Source organism: Equus asinus, chromosome 4, assembly GCF_041296235.1.
Source record: "Equus asinus isolate D_3611 breed Donkey chromosome 4, EquAss-T2T_v2, whole genome shotgun sequence".
In the NCBI taxonomy this organism is placed as follows: domain Eukaryota; kingdom Metazoa; phylum Chordata; class Mammalia; order Perissodactyla; family Equidae; genus Equus; species Equus asinus.
This window is the reverse complement of record NC_091793.1, coordinates 15,721,549-15,748,301: the sequence shown is the minus strand read 5'-3', so window position 1 is coordinate 15,748,301 and position 26,753 is coordinate 15,721,549. Positions and strand designations below refer to the sequence as shown.

Here is a 26,753-nt window from a genome sequence, read left to right as displayed (position 1 = left end):
GGACAGCTCGTCTGGGCTCTCAGGATGCTGCGTCCTGCGGCATCCCGTCCACCCCGAGGCCATCAGACCCCATCTAGACGCCATGACCCCATTCACCACCCACCGCCCGCCCTGCGCGGCAGACCTATTTCCAGCCGCCACTGCAGGGCCTGCCCAGGAGCCACATCCTGCTCGTCTCCATCAGAACTCTCGCCCCCATCCTCATTCCTCATCTCGACCCCACCAGATTGCCACGGCCAACATCACAGGCCCACCTCTGGTGCCTCCCTCACTCTTACTCCTCCTTTGATTCCTGTTGACGCCACCAAAGCTACGCCCGAGGCACAGCTGACCAAACGCCCACAGTCCAAGCCACCAGCGTCCTCCCTGGGCCTCGGGCAGCCTTCCCAACTGCTCCTAGAAGAGAACGTGGCTTCAAGCTCAGTCAGACGCCACTCCCCTGCTGACCGGCCTCCGAGATGTCCTCCTGCTGCATCTCTGCGAGGCCTTCAGGACATGACCCCTGGCCCCGGCCCTTTTCCAGTCCCCTCTACAGCCCCACCTCCAGGACCCCCAGCCACACCGGCCCCCTGTCCTGAGTGCATGGCCCATTCCCACCACCGCCCTCTGCCCCTGGGCACGGTTCCACGTGCCTGCACGGCTGGCCTCTCACCGGCACCTCTCAGAAAGGCCCCTGGACTCCCTACGGGAAGCAGCCCCTCCTAGCCACAGGCCCGAGCCCACCCTTCAGGGCACCTTCTCCACAGCACGCCCGCCATGGAGACACTTTCACACCAGCCGTGTGTGTCCGCTGTCTTTTTGGTGGGCAGAGGCTACCCCATCTTGTTCTCTGCTGAGCCTCCGGGACCCAACCGGGGTGCGGCCCGTGCTCAGTCCGTCCTAAGCCACGGGGAAGCAGGGCGCTGCCCATGCACCGACTGCGGGGTCCGCCTGACCCGGGTCTGCGGGAGCTCCGAAGGCAAATTTTAATAGCTGAGAAGGTATTCATGCTGCCATCGCAAATCGTGATAAAAGGCATAAAGGAAAAACAGATTCGAATATGGAAAAACAAAATTCGTGTAGTCCAGAACACATCAGCTGCAAAGTTAAAAGACGGAAGCCTAATGTGGAAAAAAGTTGTGAGACACATAACCAACCAGGGTGAATACGCCTGCTACACAAACAGTGCTACAGGCAATTAGAAACAGACAAGGGCTTTCCTGACCGCGGGCAGGTGGGCAGAGCGCCCTCTGAGCTCCCCTGGCCCCTGCCTTTCCGGGGACCTCGTGGCCCCACCCCCTCGCCTCGCTTCTCCATCCATCAAATGGGACGATTATGGCTACAGCTTCACAGAGCTGTCGTGAGAAGGAAAGTGCAGACCCGCTTTGTGGGATGTTTGCCCAGAGCCTGGCCTCAGGCCAATGTGTAGGGAGTGTGGCCACCAGGCCCAGACACGAGGGCGGGGACGGCGCCTCGTCCCTAGGGGGCAGCTTGCAAAGCCTTCAGCCAGCAACGCCCAGGCCTCGCCTGCTACTCAGCTTAACGCTGCGACTGTTCAACCAGCCAGGGGCTGCCTAGAAAGAGGCAGAAGACGCTGAGCCAGGCACCTCCTGGACAGCCCAGCCGCCACAAGGCTGACGCGGCGCTGACCCCAGAGCATCCAGCCCCTGCCGTCCCGACTCCCAGCTCCTGTGCGTCCAGGTACAAGTCACTTCTTCCAGAAAACCGCCAGCTCCCTAGGCTCCCTTATGCTCAACTGTGCTGGGGGTGTGGGGGGGCAGCGGGAGGCCTGTGATGACTTAGTGAGCCCCCGCCCGTGCCCCCACCACCAAATGGTCAGCTCTCTGAGCAGAGACCGTGCTGTAGCGGCAGGATTCCCGGCCCCGCGGAAGGCAGGCGTCCGGGGAGGCCAGGGTTCCTCCAGCCACGCAGGAGGCGTCCTTTAATGGCTCATAAACCGTCTCTCCAAAAAGGACGCAATAGCTGTGTGGTGATAAAATCAGAGTTTAAATCACAAAATGAACCTGAAGGAAAACCCAAGAATGGCACAGCCCAGTGTAAGCGGCCCTGAGCCCAGATGCCTGTGCGCAGGGCCGGGCTGTGGGGGCCACGTGCGCGGAGCCGGCCGCGGAGGGGAGGGGAGGGCAGGGCCCGCCATACCCGCGGGGATGATGCCGATGCGGAGCGGGCTGGGCACCAGCGTGGCGCGGGGCTGGTTCTGGTCCACGCCAGCGTTCCTCTGCGCTCTGCCGATCAGGCCGTGCAGGAGCTCGCTGAACATGCCGTCCCCACCGACACAGACGACCCTGCGGGAACAAGCACCTTAGGCCCCTGGCTTGGCCCCACGACGCCCGCGCTCCGCGGCTCCCCGTGGCGCTCCTGGGAAGGCAGTGTGCCACTGACCGCAGGACAGCCGACTCCCCGGGGAAAGCGAGGGCGACCGGCAGCGCAGACCCAGCGACCCCTCCCTCCTGGAGCTCGCGTCCCCGTGGCCACCGCAGCCCACCCTTCTCCAGAGCCCTGGGACGTGCTCCCGTGCTCGTTCACCCGTCCCCTCAGTCAGGTCTTTCTACACTCCGTCAGCCTCCCGGCCCTGCCAGGAGAGGCTCCTGATTCCTGTTGCAAGGAGGCCGAGGCTCTGAGAGGCTGTGAAGGCAGGGCTGGGACCAAGCCCCAGGCCCGCTGTGTCCCTCTGGGTTCTGCTCATCAGAGAATGCCGCCCCCTCCCCGGCCCCCTGCCTGGTCCTTCCCTTCAGGCGAAGCGGCTGCGAAATAAGCAGACAGCATGGAAAAACAAAACAGGCCTCTCCTCCCCTCCGCCGTCCCCCACGTCCCCAGGGAGTCTGCCCCACCGTCCTGGAAACCGGAGCCCCCTGGCAGGGGACACACTCCCGCCCAGTCCCAACAGCACGTCCGAGCTTTTGTCCTGTTCCTGTTACACGCAGCACGTTAACACACGCTGCTGCTCCGGGAGCCGGTCTCCAGCCTCCGCCTTGCCACTCCACCGTGTGACTAAAACCTGCTTCCCAGAAGCTCTCTTCCGGGGTCACTCTTCACATCGCCTGACGTCCTTGGGGGCACAGTTGCCCACTTGAGAACCCCAGTGTTATGACTCCTAGAGCCTTCAGCAGCCCTGAGGCAGGGTGCAACGTCACCTATGACGAGGAGCTCCAGTGCAGAGACAGCGCAGCCGGCCCCGTGTCACACAGCTGGTGGGGCGCAGACCAGGATCAGACCCTGGAAGTCCAGCCCTCAGCTACCCCTTAACTTTCAGGCCGGCCAGACTACAGAGGGCAGACCCACCACACAGCTGCACTGTTGTCTTCAAAACCCGCCTCAGGGGGCTGGCCCCATGGCCCAGTGGTTAAGTTCGCGCGCTCCTCTTCAGCGGCCCAGGGTTTTATGGGTTTGTATCCTGGGTGCGGACATGGCACCGCTCGTCAGGCCGTGCTGAGGCAGCATCCCACATGCCACAACCAGAGGCACTCACAACTAGAATCTACAACTATGTATGGGGGGCTCTGGGGAGAAGAATTAAAACAAAGAAGAAGACTGTCAATCGGTGTTAGCTCAGGTGCTAATCTTTAAAAAAAAATTAATTAAAAAAACCCCGCCTGAGTTTCTTATCTCATGGCTCAATAACACCACCGCCACTTGGTTAGGAATCCCAGTGTGTCTTCTTCAAAAGCCAGTCACAGGGACCAGTCGATTCTCCCCCAGACGTCCTGGAGGCCATCCCCTCTGCATGTGCCCTATGCCACTGTCCAGCCAGCTCCTGCCCACCACCCATAACACCCTGCGGCCTCCCTGGGTCCAATCCCCCCTCGTGGCTACTTGCCACTGGCTTTCAAAAGTATCCTTCCAAAATGCAAGCCTGGTCCTCTAGCGCCTCTGTCTGTGAGCTTTCCGCGATCCTCACCACCTACAGGCTCAGCCGCCTTTCCCCAGGTCCCGTCCGCTCATTCACTCCGGTGCTGGGGGATGAGTGTGCACAGGCAGAGGCCGGCTCTCCAGGAGCAACACGCCAGCAGGGACACACACAACACAAGCATGAGAGCACACGAGAAGGCCGCCTGCCACGCCTCCTGATGCGGTAACCGGGAAGCGCACAGCATCCTTCCGTGGTGTCACAGCCAGAAACGCACAACCAGGTTCTGACCCAGAGGAAACATCAGGCAGACCCAAACCGAGGGACATGCTACAGGATCACTGGCCTGGACTCTCAAAACACAGCCACACCAAGAGGGTTACGGGAGACTAGAGAGCATGACAATGGGATGGAAGGCAGTGCATGATCCAGGATTTTCTTTGGCATGAAAGAAATAATGGGACAAATAATAACAAGCATCTTCTCAGATCATAGTGCTATAAGGCTAGAAATTAATTACAAGAAAAAAGCTGAGAAAGGCACAAAGATGTGGAGACTAAACAACACACTACTGAACAAGCAATGGATCATTGAAGAAATTAAAGAAGAAATAAAAAAATACCTGGAAACAAATGAAAATGATAGCATGTCATACCAACTCATATGGGATACAGCAAAAGCTGTATTAAGAGGAAAATTCATCGCAATACAGGCACATCTTAACAAACAAGAAAAATCCCAAATAAGCAACCTTAAAGCACACCTAACTGAACCAGAGAAAAAAGAACAAATGAAGCCCAAAGTCAGCAGAAGGAGAGAAATAATAAAAATCAGAGCAGAAATAAATACTATTGAAACGAAAAAGGCAGTAGAAAGGATCAATGAGACAAAGAGCCGGTTTTTTGAGAAGATAAATAAAATTGACAAACCACTAGCCAGACTTACAAAGAAAAAAAGGGAGAAAGCTCAAATAAACAAAATCAGAAATGAGCGAGGAGAAATAACAACAGACTCTGCAGAAATACAACAGATTATAAGAGAATACTACAAAAAACTATATGCCAACAGAATGGATAACCTAGAGGAAATGGATAAATTCTTGGACTCCTACCATTTCCCAAAGCTCACTCAAGAAGAGGCAGACAATTTGAACAGCCCAATCACAAGGAAAGAGATTGAAACAGCAATCAAAAGCATCCCAAAGAATAAAACCCCAGGACCAGATGGCTTTCCTGGGGAATTCTACCAAACTTTCAGAGAGGATTTAATACCTATCCTTTTCAAGCTATTCCAAAAAATTAGGGAAGATGGAACATTTCCTAATACATTCTATGAGGCCAACATCACGCTGATACCAAAACCTGACAAGGACACCATGAAAAAAGAGAACTACAGGCCAATATCACTGATGAACATAGATGCAAAAATTCTAAACAAAATTTTGGCAACCAGAATTCAGCAATTCATCAAAAGAATCATACATCAGGATCAGGTGGGATTCATACCAGGGACACAGGGATGGTTCAACATCCGCAAATCAATCAACGTGATACACCACATCAACAAACTGAGGAATAAAAACCACACGATCATCTCAATAGATGCAGAGAAAGCATTTGACAAGATCCAACAGCCATTTATGATAAAAACTCTGGACAAAATGGGCATAGAAGGAAACTACCTCAACATAATAAAGGCCATATATGACAAGCCCACAGCCAACATCATACTCAATGGGCAAAAACTGAGTGCCATCCCCCTGAAAACAGAAACGAGACAAGGATGCCCTCTATCACCACTCTCATTTAACATAGTACTGGAGGTCCTGGCCAGAGCAATCAGGCAAGAAAAAGGAATAAAAGGAATCCAAATAGGGAAGGAAGAAGTGAAACTCTTGCTGTTTGCAGACGACATGATCTTATATATAGAAAACCCCAAAGAATCCATTGGAAAACTGTTAGAAGTAATCAACAACTACAGCAAAGTTGCAGGGTATAAAATCAATTTGCATAAATCAGTAGCATTTCTATACTCCAGTAAAGAACCAACAGAAAAAGAACTCAAGAATACAATACCATTCACAATCGCAACAAAAAGAATAAAATACCTTGGGGTAAATTTAACTAAGGAAGTGAAGGACTTATATAATGAAAATTACAAGGCCTTTCTGAGAGAATTGGATGACGACATAAGGAGATGGAAAGACATTCCATGTACATGGATTGGAAGAATAAACATAGTTAAAATGTCTATTCTACCTAAAGCAATATACAGATTCAACGCCATCCCAATCAGAATCCCAATGACATTCTTTACAGAATTAGAACTAAGAATCCTAAAATTCATATGGGGCAACAAAAGACCCCGAATTGCTAAAGCAATCCTGAGAAAAAAGAACAAAACGGGAGGCATCACAATCCCTGACTTCAAAACATACTACAAAGCTACAGTAATCAAAACAGCATGGTACTGGTACAAAAACAGGTCCACAGATCAATGGAACAAAATTGAAAGCCCGGAAATAAAACCACACATCTATGGACAGCTTATCTTTGACAAAGGAGCTGAGGGCATACAATGGAGAAAAGAAAGTCTTTTCAACAAATGGTGCTGGGAAAACTGGAAAGCCACATGTAAAAGAATGAAAATTGACCATTCTTTTTCACCATTTACTAAAATAAACTCAAAATGGATCAAAGACCTAAAGGTGAGACCTGAAACCATAAGGCTTCTGGAAGAAAACGTAGGCAGTACACTCTTTGACATCAGTATTAAAAGGATCTTTTCGGACACCATGCCTTCTCAGAGAAGGGAAACAATAGAAAGAATAAACAAATGGGACTTCATCAGATTAAAGAGCTTCTTCAAGGCAAATGAAAACAGGATTGAAACAAAAAAACAACCCACTAACTGGGAAAAAATATTTGCAAGTCATATATCTGACAAAGGCTTAATATCCTTAATATATGAAGAACTCTCACAACTCAATCACAAAACATCAAACAACCCAATCAAAAAATGGGCTGGAGACATGAACAGACATTTCTCCAAAGAAGATATACTGATGGCCAATAGGCACATGAAAAGATGCTCATCATTGCTGATCATCAGGGAAATGCAAATCAAAACTACACTAAGATATCACCTTACACCCGTTAGAATGACAAAAATATCTAAAACTAATAGCAACAAATGTTGGAGAGGTTGCGGAGAAAAAGGAACCCTCATACACTGCTGGTGGGAATGCAAACTGGTGCAGCCACTATGGAAAACAGTGTGGAGATCCCTCAAAAAATTAAAAATAGAACTACCATACGATCCAGCCATCCCACTACTGGGTATTTATCCAAAGAGCCTGAAGTCAGCAATCCCAAAAGTCCTGTGCACCCCAATGTTTATTGCAGCACTGTTTACAATAGCCAAGACGTGGAAGCAACCTAAGTGTCCATCAACAGATGAATGGATAAAGAAGATGTGGTACATATATACAATGGAATACTACTCCGCTGCAAAACAGAACAAAATCATTCCATTTGCAACAACATGGATGGACCTTGAGGGAATTATGTTAAGTGAAATAAGCCAGCAAGAGAAAGATAATCTGTGTATGACTCCACTCATATAAGGAATTTAAAACTATGGACCAAGAACAGTCTAGTGGATACCAGGGGAAAGGTGGGGTGGGGGGTGGGCACAAAGGGTGAAGTGGTGCACCTACAACATGACTGACAAACATTAATGTACAATTGAAATTTCACAAGATTGTAACCTATCAATAACTCAATAAAAAAAAAAAAGAAAGCTACAAATGCAAAAAAAAAAAAGAAAGAATGGGACAGCTGGCAGAATCTGAATAAGGGCAGCAAATAGAAAATAGTACTGCGTCTGTGTTAACTACCTGGTTTTGATAACTGTATTCTGGCTCTGTAGAGAATGGCCCTGTTTTTAGGAGATGGACACTGAAATATTTAGGGACAAAAGGTGATCACGTCTATAACATACTTTCAAATGACTTGGAAAAACAGTCGGTGTCAGTAGGTGGGAGAGGGAAGAGGAGAGCACCAATCTGTTAGGTCCCACATCAGAGAAGGGATGTCACTCTCCGCTTTCCTGCCTTTGCTATCTTCTGTAAGTAGCACGTCTAGTTTTACAACTGGGAAAAAAATGGAAGGAAAGGGAGCAAAGACAACTGAGACAGATCTTCAAACCTGGGTAGAATTTACCGTTTATTACTCAGGATGAAAGCGGCCTTACTCACCCATCATATTTATCTATATTGATCTCATATAGACTGTCCTTGGCATGGTTAGCACGCTCAGTAACTGCGGGAAAAAATAACATTACATCGTATAGTTTATATTCAAATCTGTGACTCCTATTTAAAATAAAAGGCAAATAAACCATTCTTTTAAAATGAGGACTACGAAATCGTCAGGAGGATTTCCTAAGAGAAATCCCTTCTTTGACCGTCCCACAGCCCCTCCTGGGGAGGGGAGCGAGCCGGCTCAACGGAGCACTGCCCTCAGTCACACGCCACTGGGTAAGACAGCACCGTCTTGGCACTTAATTGCCAACAAATAATAACTTCGGAAAGAGATTACATCTCCTATTTTATACTTTTTCCTTATTATCCAAGTTACTCTGAAAATTTTAGAATATACCAAAATGTAGAAAAAAAGAAAATGTTAGTCCCTAGTCTGTATACTCAATGTAAGAAACAAAATCTATTTTGAAATCCTACTGTACACACAATTTTGTGTCTTTGTTTTCCCAACATTTTATCACAATCACTTTTTTATCATTAAAAATTCTTTGGGGCCAGCGTCGGTGGCCTAGTGGCTAAGTTCGGGATGCTCTGCTTCAGCAGCCTGGGCTTGGTTCCTGGGCACAGACCTGCACCACTCGTCTGTCAGTGGCCATGCTGTGGTAGTGGCTCACAAAAAAGAGGAAGATTGGCAACAGATGTTAGCTCAGGGAGAATCTTCCTCAACAAAAAAAAAGAATTCTATGTAAAGACCGCTTTGGTGGGCTATATACTACTCTTTCAGACTCACCTCTATTCTGTCTTCACGTTTCCTGTGAGGGGCATTTAAGTCACTTCCAATGGTTAGCTATTATAACATGTGCAGTGACATCTGTGTGCATCCAGTCGTTTTTCTAGGGAAGGTTCAGAAACTGCAATACTGGGCAAAATCCCTCAGTTTTGAGGCTCTTGACCTGCTCTGCCAGGTGGCTCTTTCATAAGTTTACAGCAGACCCTCAAAGCACTGAAGGGCAGAGAAGGCCGTCCTCGCACCCTCCAGCTTCGAGAACTTGCACTGAAAACTGTGCCACAAACGTGGTGCCGTATTGTTTCTTAAAATGTCACTTATTGGTGAAATTATCTCTAAGCCTTATGAATTGCTTGTCTCTCTTCTTGCAAGAGTTTCCTGTCCATGATCTTTGTCCTTTTATCTTCTTAGCATTTTTCTCAAGTGCTTTATATGCTAAGTCTTGGCTAGAAAGGTCTACATTCTTTATTTTGTATTCTCATTCTGGCAGGTGAAAAAAAAAAACCACTCTATTTTGTTTAAAATAATCTTCTAGGATAAAAATCTTCTCTAGTGACTACATTTGAATTGTTCTCAAGTTCACTTCTACATATTTAATACAGGATTTACAGCTTACCAATGACTTCAGTGGTGACAGAGGCTAACGCGAACAATGGCGCCACTTTTCTTTCGTATATCCGCTTGCCTTGTCCTTTCCCTCCAAAGGGATTGATGAACACCAGTAAATGCTTTGGTCTCGACGCTACAAAACAACAACCACAACAATGTGTGAATCACAGTGAATACGGCAATCAAAATGAATGTGTTACTAACCAAAAAAAACCACAACGGTTTCAGGATTCTACTTAGTGTTATCTGATAAAAAGCATTTTTAAGTTAAAGAACAGTAGTAAAGAGTTTCCTAATGCATGAAAAGAGAGAAGTGACAGCCTGTCAGAACGGGCAGGTGCTCTGCGTGTCTGCTGGATGGAAGGAGAGCCCCAGGGTTTCAGAATGCTCACGGGAGGACACTCTCCTGATGCAGAGTCCTTTAAGATGTAAATTCTGGAAGGCGGCAGCCTCATTCTTCATATGAAGGAAGTGGGTTTGCAGAGAATAAGAAGAATGCAACAGAGGTACAGAATGGAGCCTTAGGAGAGAAAGATGGAGAGGCACAGAGACAGCGTGACCTGGAGACGGACAGAGAGACGGAAAGACAGCGAGCTCTCAGCCAGCCTTCCCAGTCCCAGGGCCCAGTCCCTTCCAGAGGCCCAGCTCCCTCCCACACCGGGGTCTCCAGAGTCACCCCTATTTTCTTGTAACAACTTCCACATTTCTGTCTGGGTCAGTTCAAGCAGATTTTGATACTTAAAAAAACAAATGTAACTAGCAACTCAATAAAAGTAAAAAGAAGAAATGTACCCAAGAAAATTGAAAACCTAAGTCCTCACAGAATCCTGCACACAAATGTTCACAGCGGCACTAGCCACAGTAGCCAAAAAGTGGAAACACCCTAAATGTCCATCAGCTGCCAACTGCATGCACAACGCGGTCTGTCTGTCCCACAGAATATTACCGGGCAACAAAGAGGGGCAAAGTGCTGAAGCACCCACCACCACAAGTGGGTCTCAGAGCCGCCACGCTGAGCGATCGAAGCCTCCAGAGAAAGAGCCCGTCACCCGACTCCACGGAGAGAGATCGAGAGCCGGCAAGACCAATGCTCAGCAACAACGACAGAGCAACCAGACAGCGGGTGTCTCCGCACTAACGGGGGGACCAGAGAAAACCTCGGGTGGAGCAAGCCTTCCAGGGGCTCGGGTCCCACAGGCACGTAAATTCTACCTCACGGCTGCCAACAAACCCTGCTCTCTAGGTGACGACTCGCACTGAAGGGTTCAGAGGTGACGTGCCCCATGTCTGCCACTCTCTTTGAAACACAGCAAAAAGTCCGATTAACCAGTGGATGGGTCGGTAGACATCGACGAGGCAAATATAGAAAAATGTTAGAATCTAGGGGGTGGGTATATGAACGTTTACTGCACAATTCTTTCCATTTTCCTGTATGTTTGAAAATCTTCATCACAAAATATTGGGGGAAATGCATATACAACAGAGAAAATCAACAAAGCCAAGTCGGTTCTTTGAAATGATTCATAAAATTGATGAATTCCTGATAAAGAAAAAGGGACAAAACACAAATTAGCGATATCAGGAAAGAGAAAGGGGACATTGTTTCAGAATCTACAAATATTACAAGGAAAGGGAAAGGATTTGTTAATAAATTTATAAATTTGGATGAAATAAAATTTCTCCAAAAAATACAATTTACCAAAGCTAACAGAAAGAAACAGAAAATCTGAATAGTCTGATATCTAATAAAGAAACTGAAGTCATTAATAAAAACCTTTCCACAGAGAAAGCCCAGGCCCAATGGTTTCACCAATTAATGCTTCCAAATATTTAAGGAAAAAAGTAGCCTCAGCATTAGACAAACTCTGCCGCAGAACAGAAAAGGCAGAAGTGCTTCTCAGCTCTGCACGTGGCCCGCACCGTAAGCTTGACAGCAGAACCAGACAAGGATGTTCTCAGAAAGGAGGCGCACAGGGCTACTTCTCCCAAGCCTGGGCACGAAAACCCCAAACAGAATATCAGGAAGTCAAACCCAGAAATATGTAGAAAGGGGACACGTGATGACCAAGTGTGGTTTATTCCAGCAATACGACGACTTGCATTTATACGAAGAGAAATCAATGTTCTTCACCATAGTAACTCAAAAAGAAGAAAATCATACAATCATCCCAAGAGATTCAGAAAAAGCATTTATCGAATTCAATACCCATTCATGATTTAAAAAAACCAAACTCTCAGAAAACTAGAATTAGAAAGGAACTTCCTTAATCTGGTTTTTAAACATCTACTAAGAACCTAAGAAACACCATTCTTTTTTTAAAGATTTTATTTTTTTTCCTTTTTTCTCCCCAAAGCCCCCCGGTACATAGCTGTATATTCTTCGTTGTGGGTCCTTCTAGTTGTGGCATGTGGGACGCTGCCTCAGCATGGTTTGATGAGCAGTGTCATGTCCGCGCCCAGGATTCGAACCAACGAAACACTGGGCCGCCTGCAGCGGAGCGTGCGAACTTAACCACTCGGCCACGGGGTCAGCCCCAAGAAACACCATTCTTGACAGTGAAACGCTGAAAACTTTCCTCCTGATCAGGACTAAGACCATCCCCTCGAACTGGAGGTCCAAAACAGGGCAAAAGCATAAGAAATAGAAATAAAAGGCACACGAACTAAGATGGAAGAAACGGAACTCTCATTATTCACAGTTGACAAAAGAATCATCAAACTATTAAAATTAATAAGTGAATTTAGCAAGGTCATTGGGTGCAACGTAAAATACAAAATTCAATTAAATTTCCAGACACAAGCAGTAAATAAATTTTTAAAAAAATGGCAGCACCACAGTGCCGTGGGGAAAAGGCCAGTCTTTCCTACAAACAGCATGGGGTCAAGTGGATATCCACATTTAAGGAAAAGGAAACTTGACGGCTCACCTCACACCACATACCAAAGCCAGTTGCAAACGGGTGCAGATCTAAATGTGAAAGGCAGAACAGCTTTGAGAGCAAACATCCTCATGGCCTTGGGGGGGACAAAGATGTCCTAAATAGGACACAACCTGGCCATAGAGTTAAAAAAAAAGAAAAACATACCACGTTAAAAATTAACAATGTCCATCAAAAGAGTGGAATGACGGGAGAGTGAGACGCAAGCCACACAGTGGGACAAGAGATGTGTGACTCGGAAATCCAGTAACAGATTCGGGCCCACAATATATAAAGAATTTGTATATATCATTAAGACAGACAGACACCCAACAGGAAAATGGACAAAGACTTGAACAGACACCTCACAAAAGAGGATTTCCAAATGGCCTATAAACCTAGGAATGTATTTCTCAACTCATTAGCTATCAGGAAAATGCAAATTAAAGCCATAATGCAAGACTCTGACACCCACCAGAATGGCTAAAATCTTAAAGGTGTAGTTAAAATGTGGGACAACCAGAACTGATATTCTGCTGGGGAGTGCCCCTGGAACTACCACTTTGAAGACAGCGTGGGGGTGTCCACGAGGTTGGACATACGCATACCGTCCACCCAGCAATTCCATTCCCAGGGTGCACCCAAGAGAAATGCCAGCGTGTGTTCACCACAAGACACGTACTAGAATGTTCAGAACGCCACGACTCCCAACAGCCCACACTGGGACACTATCCAAATGACCGTAAGAGGAAAACGGATGAACAGATAGTCGTCCATTCACACCAGGGAAGAAATACCGTGCAGCCAAGAGAACGAACAACCACACTATGGATAAACTTCACAAACATAACGGCGAGCCGAGTTTACGCTGCATGATCCGACTGAGAGGAAGCACAAAACGAATCCGGTTGTTCAGAAGTCAGACAGGAGTGCCCCCGAGGGGAGCCGGGACTGCAGGGGGTCTGGGGGCCAGTGAGATTCTGTTTCTTAATCAGGGTGCTGGTCACAGTGTGTGCTGAGTGTGCAGGTACCGCCCGAGCTCACACTCAGGATGCAGGCACTTTTCTGTATCTATGCTGTATTTCAATTAAACATTAAAACAGACAACAGGGATAGGAGTTAAAATTACAGAGTGGCTGCAATAGCAAGGCCCAGGGGCTGGCCTGGCTCTGGCAGCTGGTCAGGGAGGGCGGAGGCCACGCTCTGGGCGCCACACCACGCTGGCCTCTCACCAGTGAATTCCGACAAGCCACGTGGCTGACCACATGGCACCTGGGACGGGAAGCTGTGCAAAAGGAGGAGACAGCGGCACGCGTCACGCTGCGGCTGTGTCTTTCTTCAAACAAAAACATTCACGTACTCAGGTTCTCCAGCAGCTCCCGGAGCGTCTGCAGCCACAGATGGCACAGCTGCTCGTCAGCACAGCAGAAGGTCACCTTCGCCCACTTCCAGCGGTGCTGGCGGGCTCTCTGCACGTAGTGCACTGCGGGAAAGGAGAGCACTGTCAGCTCGGAGCCCGCGGCCCTACGGACACCACCCCGGGCTCGTCACTGCAATGTCCCAGTGTTCTCTCTTCCTCTGATTAGTTAGAAACTTTCAAGGTATATTAGAAAAAAGATCCTATTCTGTTCTTTTAACCCAGGTAAAAGAAATAAGAAAAAAGACGATCAAAACCAAAACATTAATTAAAAGTAGATCTTGGAAAAAATGACATAAGGCAGTTTCTATAAAGATAAACCAGGCAGACACTGAGCTTGTTAAGCAAGTCACAGAAAGGTTCCCTCTCAGGTGCTCTGCCTGAGATCCCGAAGACCTGAGGGAGTCAGTCGGGCCGCGTCACCTGTGAAAGCGTAAAGCCTCTCCATCTTCTGCCATTTCCCGCTGGCGGAGCGCTTCCCATGGACATCCTGCTCTTCCACAGTGATGATTTCAGAAACAGGCACGGAGCAGGCATCTGAAAGACACCACGTCCTCATGTCAAAGGGACTCATTCGAATTCACATGAATACAAGAAGGCCAACTCCAAAAGGCGGAGGACATCCTGCTTTAAAATTCTCACTAGAATAGACAAAGAGAACTGATTGGTGGTTACCAAGGGAAAGGGGGGGTGGGGGAGGGCACAAAGGGTGAAGTGGTGCACCTACAACACGACTGACAATAATGTACAACTGACATTTCACAAGGTTGTAAACTATCATAATCTTAACAAAAAGTTAAAAAAAAAATTCTCACTAGAAATCCAAAAGTCAAAGGAAAGTTATTTGTAACTTTTAAATACAGAGCTAAATAAATTTGGGAAACTCAATGTTATCAGAAGATGGGGTGTTTTATCCCACAGAGGCACCAAATATAGGGTGCGACTTTTTTTTTCCGGTGAGGGGAGAGTGGCCCTGAGCCCACGCGTGTCGCCAATCTTCCTCTTTTTGTTTTTCTCCCCAAAGCCCCAGTCCATCGTTGTATATCCTAGTTGTCATTCTAGCATGGCTTGCTGAGCTACCAGTGTGCAGGTCGGCGCCCAGGATCTGAACCAGCAAACCCGGGACACAAAGTGGAGTGCAAGAACTTAACCACTCGGCCACGGGGCCGCCCCTGTCAGGTGCAACTTGGCAAACGATTTGCCCAGCCATTTGAGCAGCACGTGCTGACTTTTCTGGGGCAGATGCTGTGCTAAATACGGGGAAGGACGTTCAAGATACAGCGTCTGCCTTCAGCCTGGCTCGGAAATCCAAGTGGGAAAGACGCACATAACTAGAACCGGGGACAACCAGCACTGACCACTGAGTGTGCACGTGAGTCAAGGCCATACTCAGGCTGGAGTCGGGGGTGGGCAGGGGGCTCTGCAAAGGCCTAGGTGGGTCCAATCGGATGCAGGAGAAAGGGGAGACGTGGATGGACCAAGGGGATGGCAGCACTGGACATTCTCTATTATGGGAAAGCCAGGAGGGGCTGCCCACGGCATGTTTGGGGGACAGGTGTAATTACAGGCCTGCAGACGCCTCCAGATGATGCCTCCAGGTACAGCTGGACACAAACACAGCCATGGGAGCCGTGAGATGACGGCTCGTAACTCAAACCGTGGTCCTGAAGGACTCACCAAGGAAAGCCGAGGAATCGGGAAGCAGAGAAGATGGAAGACCAGGAGCCCCGTCTGAACAGGCTGTGTTCCAAAGCCCATTCGTGAACTGCTCTCAGGGATTTACCATCTATTTTTACACACGAGAACATTGTAATTTGTGGTTAGGTCCTAGGTTGGCTATAAAACCTGCAATACAGCTAAAGTACTATATTTTTGTAACAGCAAAATGAAAAAGAATATTGCCATAACACTTGTAGTAACTTTGCATCATTTTGGAAGTTGCTGCCTATGGAAATCAAGTTATAAGACCCTGGGAAGGCAGTGTCTGGACGGGCTTTGACCACTTCTGAAGCCTGGAGAGGCTGAGGGCGGGGCCCTCCCAGCGCGGCCGACGTGTCCAGGAGGAGGAGGAACAGGTGCTCTTGCAAAGGAGTCAGAAGCCAGCCTCAGGGGCAGCGTGGTCTCAGGCAGTGTCTCGGCACCCGAGAGCCCTGCTCATGGGTCATGGGCATAGGGTGTCAGGTGTGTGGGGAGGGGCTGCGCAGGGCCTCACCCTCAGGCACTCCTCACCGGGAGCGGTGAGGCGGGGCAGACCCTCGCTCAGCCAAGCCCTCCCCACCAGGCCCTCCCTCCTGGGCATCCTGTCTTCTGGGCTCTTATCCTCCCCTCCCTTAGCGCCCAAAGCTGCAGGCTGCAGGCTGCACCCTGCCATCTCCTCCCTTCCCCCTCTGTGGTCAGTGGACACACAGGACAGCCACGAGGGACCAGCGGGGCATCCTGGACACAGGCACACCAACGGGCTCCCTGGCTCTCGGACTTAGCCGTCGCCCCCTCTCAGAGCTGCCTTCCTAACGTCCTCCTCATTCCTGAGGTGCTCCCTCACCCTCCTTAGAGCCCCCGAATCTGGCATCGCTGTCATCCTTGCATGCAAAGCCCTTCACCGCACCTGACCTCTGCTTCCTCTTCTCCTACAAGACCTGAGCTAATGCAGGCCCATCTCAGCCTCGGGCACATGGCCAGACTCGTGGCGGGGCTTTAATAATACTGACGGACTGAGCCAGGGATCGGCCACTTCCTGATAAAACAGCTTGCACCGGGATCCTAGACCACTGAGAATAAACGTCAGGCTCTCCAGCACCCCTGGGTGATCATCTCAGCTATGGTTGTCTGATGAGAAACAGTTGATGGGAAATTATAATAGGCCTAAGTGGGTACAATAGTTAGGAGTAATATAAGTTTCTCAATATTCAAAGATTTTATTTATTTATTTATTTTTCCTTTTTCTCCCCAAAGCCCCCCAGTACATAGTTGTATGTTTTTCATTGTGGGTCCTTCTAGTTGTGGCATGTGGGACACTGCCTCAGCGTGGTTTGATGAGCAGTGCCATGTCCGCGCCCAGGATCAAACTGACGAAACACTGGGCCGCCTGCAGTGGAGAGCGCGAACTTAACCACTCGGCCCCGGGGCCAGCCCCAAGTTTCTCAGTATTCAAACAAACAATTGACTGGTTTAAGAAACTGTACATAGACAAAGACAAGAGTCATATGTTATGCCATTAAATTACTAAAAGTGACGAATGACTCCGAGGACAACCCACTGAAAAGAGCCTACAAATTAGTAAATCCTAGTCTTGCTAATTCAGTTTGACAGACTCGAAGAACCGAAGAAGGAAGTGAGAGATGTCAATGCCGCCATGTGCCATGCTGTACCAGTGGCTGACAGCGCGAAGTTGTGCGGTCCCCACGCGGTCCTGTGAGCTGTGCCATGAGCCTGTTACGTTTCACGCAGCAATGGCAGGACCACGTCTGGGAGACACCCACGGTCTCTGCTCACTCACTGTCCAGTGCTTCTCAGACACCCAGCTGGCACCCCACACTGTTCCCGGCAGAGACTCCGCTCGGGGAGATGAGGACAGAAGGAGTAACTGGTACTGACGTCAGAGTCGCAGCGCAGAGGAGGGATGCGGAGCGCAGGCTGGGAGGTGCGGGAAGGGCTCAGGGTCTGAGCAGAGCGGCCCAGGACAGAAGCAGGAGGCGAGGAAATGGGAGGAAGGGAGGGAGGCCTCACGGAGAGCCTGCGACTACGGAGCTGGTGGAGCCCTCGCTCGGGAGAGATGGAGCTCAGAAGGAGAGACCTGATCTGACTCGCCTGCTCCTGAACAAGCGAACACGTGTGGGGTAGGACAAGGAACACACGGCAAAGAGTGATGAACCCACCTATGCTCTGCTATGTGTGGCCTGCCCAAAGCCTTATCTGCTCCTTGGGTGAGAGGAAAAACAAACATGCTCAACGAGCAGGACTCGATGAATGATGGGCCCGGAGGAGAGGACGGGTCCGCTCCTGCCTCCATCCGTTACCGCCACTTTACTGGGCTGCTGCCGAGCCGGAACTTCATGACTGTACATGGGGATGACAGTCTCAAGCCAATAAGGATTTTGGAAAGCTAAGATAACAGGTGAGAAGGGTTCAAGCACGAAACAGGTATTCACACAGAGTGGCTCCTTTCTCGCCAAAGGGTCGAGACAGAGGTGGGGGCTGTGTCCCCCTGAGACCCTGCCCCTCCCGTGTTAAGTCGAGGCCCACAGCTGACACCCGCCGCTGCACTGCTCTGCAGAGCAAATGCCTCCACCGGGCACCCCTCACCGATTGTCCAGCTCGTTCGTATTCGCACCTCGGGAGCATAACGCCCTGGTCTTCAAGACTCTCCCTTCGAGTTAGGAGGCAAAGAACTCCACCAGGAATCTAAGAAAATGGACAGTGACCCGACCCCGCTTCCGTCAGTCAGTGAGCGCCCCCTCTCCCCCGAGCTCAGTTCAGGGGCGATGGTGGGGGCCACCGATGGTCCTCCAAGAGTAAAACGACATCCCCTACACTGGCCAACCTGCCCGTGCTGGCCGGGAGGGGCGTCCAAGCACAGCGGCGTGTGTGGTGTGAACACGCTGATACGTGACCAGGAACAGCAACACATTAGTAAACGTGCAGAGAAATGTTGCAAAGAGTTGTTGGTGGGAATTTGGGGGCCCTTTCATTTTCTACATGATATTAGCATTTCTCAAACGTTTGCTTGCATTGTGCATAACCTTGCACCGCACGTGAGGTTAGGTAAGAAAAGAAAAGATCTTCTGTGAAAGAGCATGCAGTGAGAGGAGAGCTCACCGCAGCTGCCTGGAAGGTAGGTCACTTCCAGAGCAGACCCACCCCGGCCGGTGGCCAAGTCAATACCAGCAACACACCGAGACGAGGGGCCCAGGGCATGTGCTGGCCCGAGGATGGAGAACGTCCCCTTATGGGGCAGCAGCCCCGCCTGAGTCAGGCCAATACCCGCCATGCAGCAGGCGCCTCCCCTGCTGACTCCGCGCTCACCAGTCACCCACTGCCATGGGGGGAATCGCCCTCAGGATCTTACTCATGACCACAGTGTCTCCTGGGCTGACTGTGACCCTGTCCATGGAGGGAGCAGAGGCCGAGGCTCATGGGTGTTACCTTTTTCTTTAGAAAGTGACAACCTGACACCCTCTTTTAAGCAAACTCCTGAGTGAAATATTCTTCTGGAACAGACGGGTACCCGAGGCACAGAACAATCCTGAAACCACAAAACGCCCTGGGTGCGTCCCTAGACCAGCGCTCCTCACCCCGGCACCACCGGCAGTGCAGGATGCTGAGCAGCATCCCTGGGCTGCAGCACGAACGCAGCGGCACCCCGACACTGCCAGTCACTGGCCAAAGTCTCCCAGGGGCAGCATCGCCCGACCGAGAACCACCACCCTGGGGACGACGCGCTCACCAACCAACCGCTTCTCCAAGCAGAAAACATGAAAGAAACTGGGGCCAGTCTCAGGGGCACAGGGAAAGGCAGGCCCCTCTGTCATCTTACCCTGAGCGCCATCCTCATCACAGACCCCCAGGACTGCGCCCGAGGAGCCACGTGTATGACCCACGAGTGTCTCGTGCCCCACCTACTAAATCTAAACCTGTCTTTTCTACTCCTCCGCTCCCTTCTAGAAACTTCCTCCCCTCCTGCACCCCTTGGCCTGGTGAAGAGTGCTCTGTCCATGCGTTCCCTTGCCCAGCAACACAGGAGCCCCGTCTGACTGTGTACCTGCTCCCAGCTGGCTTCCAGCCTCGCCCCGTTCACCCCGATGCGCAGCCCACTGAGGCCTCGAAGATGCAAATGTGAACGCGGCATTGCTCTGCCTGGATCTTTCCGAGGCTTCCCCCGCAGCCTCGGGACTGTGTTCGGACCCCCTGCTGCCCACTGTGCAGGTTAATTCAACACCCCAGGCTGCAGGCATGGCTGCTGTGACCCTTCTACCCCACCCACCTTCCCTGCAAGACCAGGGATGGCGGGGGCGGGGAGGGGTTCCCCCCGCACTCAGGACACTGTAGGGGCCGCTGCCCAGACTTTAGTGAATTCTAATCCCAGCGCCTAAGGCTGCCCAAATAAAGCAAATATTCGAAAACAATGTTGGAATAATAAACAAGCATCAGTGCAGACAACAGAACGTGAAAACCTGCCACCAACAGTGCAGCCCAGTCAGGACGCGGCCTCGTGGGAACACGGCCACTTACGGGCACCACTTACACGCCTCTCCCTACACTAAACTACCAAACAGAAACGACCTTTGTGTTGGTGATGCTGGAACATTCCTGAGAGGGGAAGGGGGGTCCACCCGGGTAACAGTCACCCCTGTGACAGTGCAGAAACAAACCCTGCAAAACTACCCAATGACACATCTGGCTGACGCCGGCGTCCCTGACCACGTGCCCGTCCTTCCCGTCCATGCTCCCGGGGTCCCCACCGCCACCCTGAGGGGGACCACGCCAGGGAGGGGACTTGGCTCCCCCCATCTCTCTTCGCTTGGGTGAGATCGCCCAGGCGCAGACGCCACCTGAGGCCCAGCCGAACCCAGGAGGACTCCTCAGCAGGGTTCTGGAGACTCCAGAGCTGGTGGCCGGGGCTCAGGCGGGCACTCCCCCATTAAGGGGCAGTCCCACAGCTGGCAGGGCCCACGCAGCCTCCGCACAGGGTCTGTGGGTTTGAATGCAGTGCCATCACGAGGTGGCCTAATGCGGTGAGCGAGAACAACGGAAGGCACCAAGTGTCCTAAGGGCCACCTGACACCCTCCCCTTTCCCAAACAGACTTCCCTGCCCTCTCTTCCTGCGACCCCAGCCACGCAGGGAATTCTCTGCTGGCACTGGCTGCGTGTGTGTAGCTGCAGGAGGCTCTGTGTGTGCAGCTGGGGGAGGCTGTGTGTGTGGGTGTGTGTAGCTGGCGGAGGCTGTGTGAGTGGGTGTGTGTATAGCTGCGGGTGGCTGTGTGTGCATGTGTGTGTAGCTGGGGGAGGCTGTGTGTGTGGGTGTGTGTAGCTGGCAGAGGCTGTGTGAGTGGGTGTGTGTATAGCTGCGGGTGGCTGTGTGTGCATGTGTGTGTAGCTGGGGGAGGCTGTGTGTGTGTGGGTGTGTGTAGCTGGCAGAGTGGGTGTGTGTGTAGCTGCGGGAGGCTCTGTGTGCATGTGTGCGTGTGGAGCTGGGGGGATGCTCGGGGATGCTCTGCGCCGGTGGAACGCCCTCCCACAGCCGGCTGCCGCAGAGCAGGCCCCTCTTGCTCATGTCTCTGGCCTCTGGCTCTCACTGCCCACCTTCCCCCACCCCTGGGGGACCCTGGGCTGTCACGGGGACACACAACTTGTTTTGTGGGCCATACTGTAGCTTTGGCTGGACCGCCCAGTCCCACCGGCCCAGCTCTGACCCCCTAACCCTCTAAAGCTCCCCCAGGCCTCCTTGCCTTGGCTCACCTTACACCTCGTGTGCCAGCTGTGACAGAATGTTCCAGAAACCATCAAGAAAACCGATCCCCTGTCAGGAGGCTCTAACATAGCGTCCAGGAAAACGTTTTCCTATCTTCTCAAGCTGATCACTTCCCAAGGATTCGTTGTCACACCTCTGCACCATGTGTAAGTCACCGGACAAGACAGTTCTCAACAAAGGGAGCGCTGTCCGCAGGCCTGCTGCGCTTGCACTGTACATCTATTTCTCAAGTGCATCCTGGGGCCTCCTGAGCCCGGTGCGCGGAGCAGCAACTGCTGGTGTTTGGAAGGCCCTCCTTCCCGGGCCGAGCAATCACACACTGACTCGATCCTCTTCAGCATCTCAGTGGGGAAGTCTCACCACGCCAGGGCACAGACAGTGTTCCACGCACCCTTCCCAGGGCTCAGGGGGGCAGCCAACCCTGCGTCCACGTGCACACCACAGGGACCAGCGGAAACATCCATTTGGGGGTTCTCTTCCCTCATTCTAACATGGCTTCAGTTACTTCTGGTCTTGAAAAGACTCGATTTGGAATCCAACAGATACAAATTGTTTTATTACCCTCTATTGATATTACAAATTTTGAGAAACAGACGTTCAAGCAAAGTTGGCCGTAAAAAAAGAACTAAAGAGATCCTATTTAATAATGACAAGACTGTCCTTCCATGGAACGGTAAGTGTTGCTTCCATAACAAAAGTGAGTATTTAAAAAGAAAAAAGTCAAAGTACAGAAGGAACCATTTGAGTTCAAAGAGTAAAATGGGGTAACGTGGCTAACGGATCATTAAACCTAGAAGAGCCTTGACAGTATCTGGGGTGAGGAGAACCCAGAGGCCGCTCGAGTCTGAGGAGACACAGGAGAAAGCATGACCTGAAGGAGAACAGCAACACTGTGATAAAGACACACAATAATGTGTGATTAAAAACACACAACAATGTGATAAAAACACAACAATGTGATAAAGACACACACCAAAGTGACAAGACACAACATGATAAAAACACACCACAATGTGGTAAAGACACACACCAAAGTGATAAAGACACAACAATGTGATAAAGACACACAACAATGTGATAAAAACACACAACAATGTGATTAAAAAACAATTTTTGCTAGAAGTGTTTCTTCCTTTTTATTTCTCCCATAAATGTACGTTAAATTGCATACTGGTACCATGTTAAAGTTTAGGATATGTGTGATTAAAGTATAGTTTAGGATAGTATTTTTAAACTTTAGTATTAAAATTTTAAGTAGCATCAACTTTTGCAATATTGTAAAAACTGAGCAAATTCAAGAAGATAAATAGAGGAGAAGAGGGAAATTTTCAACCAAATTAGAAATAAATCCCCTAAATTTTGCATACTTATTTGATACTTTTATAGTACACTATTAAACATCTTATAAACCAATCTCAAGATATGACATTCATTTTGATCATTTTTGTTCATTGAAAATAAATTATACCACTTCTCTGACACATTACCAATTCCAGAGTAGCATGGCATGAATTTAGAGGGTTGTCCTGGATTGTGTAACGCACAAATAACCTGCTCAGGAAGTAAAGTAACTATGTTCTAATCACAAACTCACATGGACAACACCTCTGTCCTCAGTCAGGACACACCGCCTCCCTCCTTGTGCTCCCTCTTCCAGAAACGGTCTACACAGTAGATACGTGCACACACGCACCCCGATACACACACACACACACATCATGCCAGATACACGCCAGATATACACACACGCACACTCATGGCCACCTGCCTCACCCAGGGTTTTCTGCTTCTCAGCTTAAACACCATCTCCTCATCGAGGCCTCTGGGCTGCCCCCCAGCAGCACCTCCCCATCTGTGATTACCGCACGCATGTACACATGGACACGTGAAGGTACTCACGCAGCGGCTTTTCTGCCCGCGTACTAGGTCACAGCTCCCCCAGGATGGCCTTGCCTGTTCTGTTCAGAGCTGCGCGTGTGTCCCCATCTGTCACCTCACACAGGGGGCCTGGCCAACCCCGCTCCAGCCCTGGTGTCTGTCCTGTCACGCTGTTTTCACAACCATACACCAGCTTTACCCCAGGAGGCATCGTTGTCGTCATCGTCATAAGGGCCATCCGTGAGCGCAACTTTGTGCTGACTGTGTCAGCTCGACAATCGTCATAGCACCCGAAAGGCAAAGACTGTGGCCCTCGCTTTACAGAGGGCCTCACCCAAGATCCTCAGACCCTCTCTCCTCTGCAGCTCAGAAGGCAGAGAACTCGTCCAAGCCACGGTCAACAGCAGGCCCAGGACTAGCTTTTGGTGAATCTATCAAAAAATTTCCCCTTCAGTGTTCAGAGGTTAAAGGGAGCCCACCAAACTCACATGCAGCTGGCGGAGCGAGCGGGGCACGTCCTCATGTGCCCACTGGCCCTGCCCGCCTGTGCCTGGCGCCCGGGACAGGCAGCAAAGTGTGTGCACGTTAACAACCACAAAACCACTCAGAAGGGGCAAAGAAAAAGACCTTTTTTTTTTAAATAAACAATAATTAAGCAGCCAAGTATAGCAAACTGTGTTTGAATATCTTTGATTTTGAAGGATTGTAGTTTCATTTACAACAATATCCTTATAAATAACGATTCAGAGTGGGTCACTGTGTGCTTCTGCACATCTTATAAAGCCATATTTTAAGCAATCTTCATTGCTTCTCAGAATGCAGCTCAGATGAGCCAGACCCAGGGCCTGAGGTCACCCCCCAACCTCTACTCTCACTTCCAGATCCTTCCGCCAAACGTGAACATGCCCCTGTGTATTTCAGCTACTTATTAATTTCTCTTCTAATAATCAGAGTCCATCTGAAGGGCCACTGGTACCGGTTCAAATATTACGATTGTTAAAAACGCAAACAAATGTTCTCATACAATAAAGTTCTTTCCAAAAATGGACTGAAATTTTGTAAGCAAATCTCCGCTGAAGGTTTCAGTGCTTTTGCTGACAAAAGACAGTGCTCCTGGGCTCCCCTCACAACCACCGTGACGCGTGTTGACAGGCAGCTACCGTCCAATAAAGGGGATGACCAGACAGCTGCCACATTCCAGAAAAATCACTGGTGATGCCAGCGCGAGAGGCTGCACCACCGCTGACCCGCAGCGACCCGGGGAACGCTGGCCCAGGGGAGCCGAGAGGACTCTATCTTCCATCAGCTCCTCTTCAGTCCTGTTCTGTTTTTCAGCGCCCGTCACGACCCGGTAAAACTCAACCAACTTCACCATCTTGATGCCGATGAGAAACCACCAGCTGTCAATCGGCTTTGCCGTTACAAGTTTCTAGACTAAACATGCACCCAGCAGCCTCACTTCCAACAGGAGAGCGACTTCCTGTGTGTCACAGGGGCAGCACACTTGTGTAAGCTCGCGTGCACACACACACACACATGTGTATAACTGGGGGCAGGGGCAGGGTGGTGGCAGCAGGGTCCCCGCAGACTTGCAGGAGGCCTGAATCGAGACCAGAGCACAAAACAAGTTCACCATCAAGGGCACAGCTCTGGGGGCCTGCCCAGTGGCACAGCGGTTAAGTGCGCACATTCTGCTTCTCAGTGGCCCAGAGTTCGCCGGCTTGGATCCTGGGTGCGGACATGGCACCACGTGGCATGCCATGCTGTAGTAGGCGTCCCACATATAAAGTAGAGGAAGATGGGCATGGATGTCAGCTCAGGGCCAGTCTTCCTCAGCAAAAAGAGGAGAATTGGCAGTAGTTAGCTCAGGGCTAATCTTCCTCAAAAAAAAAAAGGGCACAGCTCTGCTGCCACGTGACCTCCACAAATGGCAGCCCCGTTTGAGAGAGAGTAGACGGGGCCGCACGGGGGTAGCCACTGCCCCACTGTGCCCGATGGAGCGGTCTGCTGTGTTGTGTTGTGAGTCTGAGACCTACATCCACACGGAAGTTGGAGGATGGCGAAGGCAAAGAGAAAAGCACAGCACCTGACCCTCTGCACGCGTCCCCTCTCGAGCGCCTGAACAATAAAGGCCACCCCAGAGGAAGGGGCCCAAGAGATCCGAGTCAGCGGCACCCGTCCTAATTCCCCCTCTGATTTACAGGACACGATGTTTCCCGGTACCGCAGCGCTCATCAAACGCTCGCTGAAGGAACTCCTGAGCTATCACAGCTGAGGGCGCACCCACGAAAGTGAAGACAGAAAAAGAGCTTATGTCCACACGGCCACAGGAATCCAGAACCACCACACAGACGACAAATTCCCCTGAGAGTCAGTCTGTCCCCGAGCTCGCCGCCTGCCACCTCTCTGCTTTCCGTCTGTTCCACGCACACCACATCTGGAGTTGCAGGTCCACACACGACACTGCAGGGCCGCGTCAGGCTGAAGGCCACGCCGCCCCACCCGGGCTGAGCCCGGCCTCCGGAGGACTGAAAATGAGAGCCGGGAAGAGAGCCTGCTGGCCTCGCGAGACGACTCACACCCCCAAGATCAAATCAGCGGCCGCTGGGCGACCATCTGGGACCCGGTCCAGCACTGGGGGAGCAGCGTCCCCGGCAGGTCCCTGACTGAAGGTCTCGGCATCGACCGCGGCGCTGCAGCTCAGGTCCAGTTGACAGTCTGCGGATGGGACTCGAGGGAAGGGCGGCTGGCGGGCGTGGAGGCCCCTCGGGAGGCACAGCGGAGCCCAAGGGTCTGGCTGGTTACAGAGCACACCCGTGTGCCAGCTCTAGCCTGCCTGAGCACCCCACGGGGCTGGACCTCCAGGACCCTTTGGCACGGTCCAGTTATAACGCTCCTGGACAATGAGGGACTGGCAGCCCCGAGGGGAGAGTGACCTGCTGGTCGCCGATGGCACTGGGGCAGATGCCAGCAGGTCTGGCTGCAAGGCCACCCGACACCACGGCCCAGAGTCACTGGGGACCTGCCATTCCAGGCTGCGGCCCCACCCCTGCACCTGTCAGCTCCTCATTCAACGGCCTTCCCTGGGCACCGTGACGTGAGGCTCCTCGCAGAAGCCAGTCCCAGATAAAAGGCTGCTCCGACCCTCCAACTACAGACGATTCCGAAATTTAAGGGACAGGATTATGTGACATTTACGATGGTGACATCAATTCCTAATAGGAAAAAAAGCCACAAGGAGAGCGGTAGACTTCAGTGGCCTCAAAAGAAGAGAAGAATTTGGATTTCCATTGAAAACAAACGGCATTTTGAGGACAAAATATATAAATGCAATCAATTTTCAAATCTCTCTTCAAGTATTACATATTTTCTCCTAAAGCATAAATATCATTTAAGGTAACTTTTCACTTCTAAAAACGCACCCAAGACCCTGCAGATATGAACAAACCCTGGCCTCGCACGGCCTACTGTGTGACTCATAACCTGTGAACCGCAGGTCCACACTTGGCAAATCCACTGCGGGAGGTGACAGAGGGACGCACAGGGGACAGACAGACAGACGCT

The 26,753-nt window shown here is 50.7% G+C and overlaps 1 protein-coding gene across 2 annotated transcripts in view; it reads right to left on the bottom strand.

The window, feature by feature from the left end:
- The window catches only part of CERK (ceramide kinase), a 66,450-nt gene that overhangs the window by 17,700 nt on the left and 21,997 nt on the right, over nucleotides 1-26,753 (bottom strand). The window contains exons 2-6 of one of the 2 annotated variants that reach the window (XM_044777641.2): nucleotides 14,266-14,379; nucleotides 13,786-13,908; nucleotides 9,515-9,640; nucleotides 8,106-8,169; nucleotides 2,140-2,285 (exon numbers count right to left, since the gene is read on the bottom strand). In XM_044777641.2, the coding sequence (XP_044633576.2) occupies nucleotides 2,140-2,285; nucleotides 8,106-8,169; nucleotides 9,515-9,640; nucleotides 13,786-13,908; nucleotides 14,266-14,379 (573 nt within the window). The remainder of the gene's footprint in view (nucleotides 1-2,139; nucleotides 2,286-8,105; nucleotides 8,170-9,514; nucleotides 9,641-13,785; nucleotides 13,909-14,265; nucleotides 14,380-26,753) is intronic. The other variant, XM_044777655.2, reaches the window with a different exon arrangement.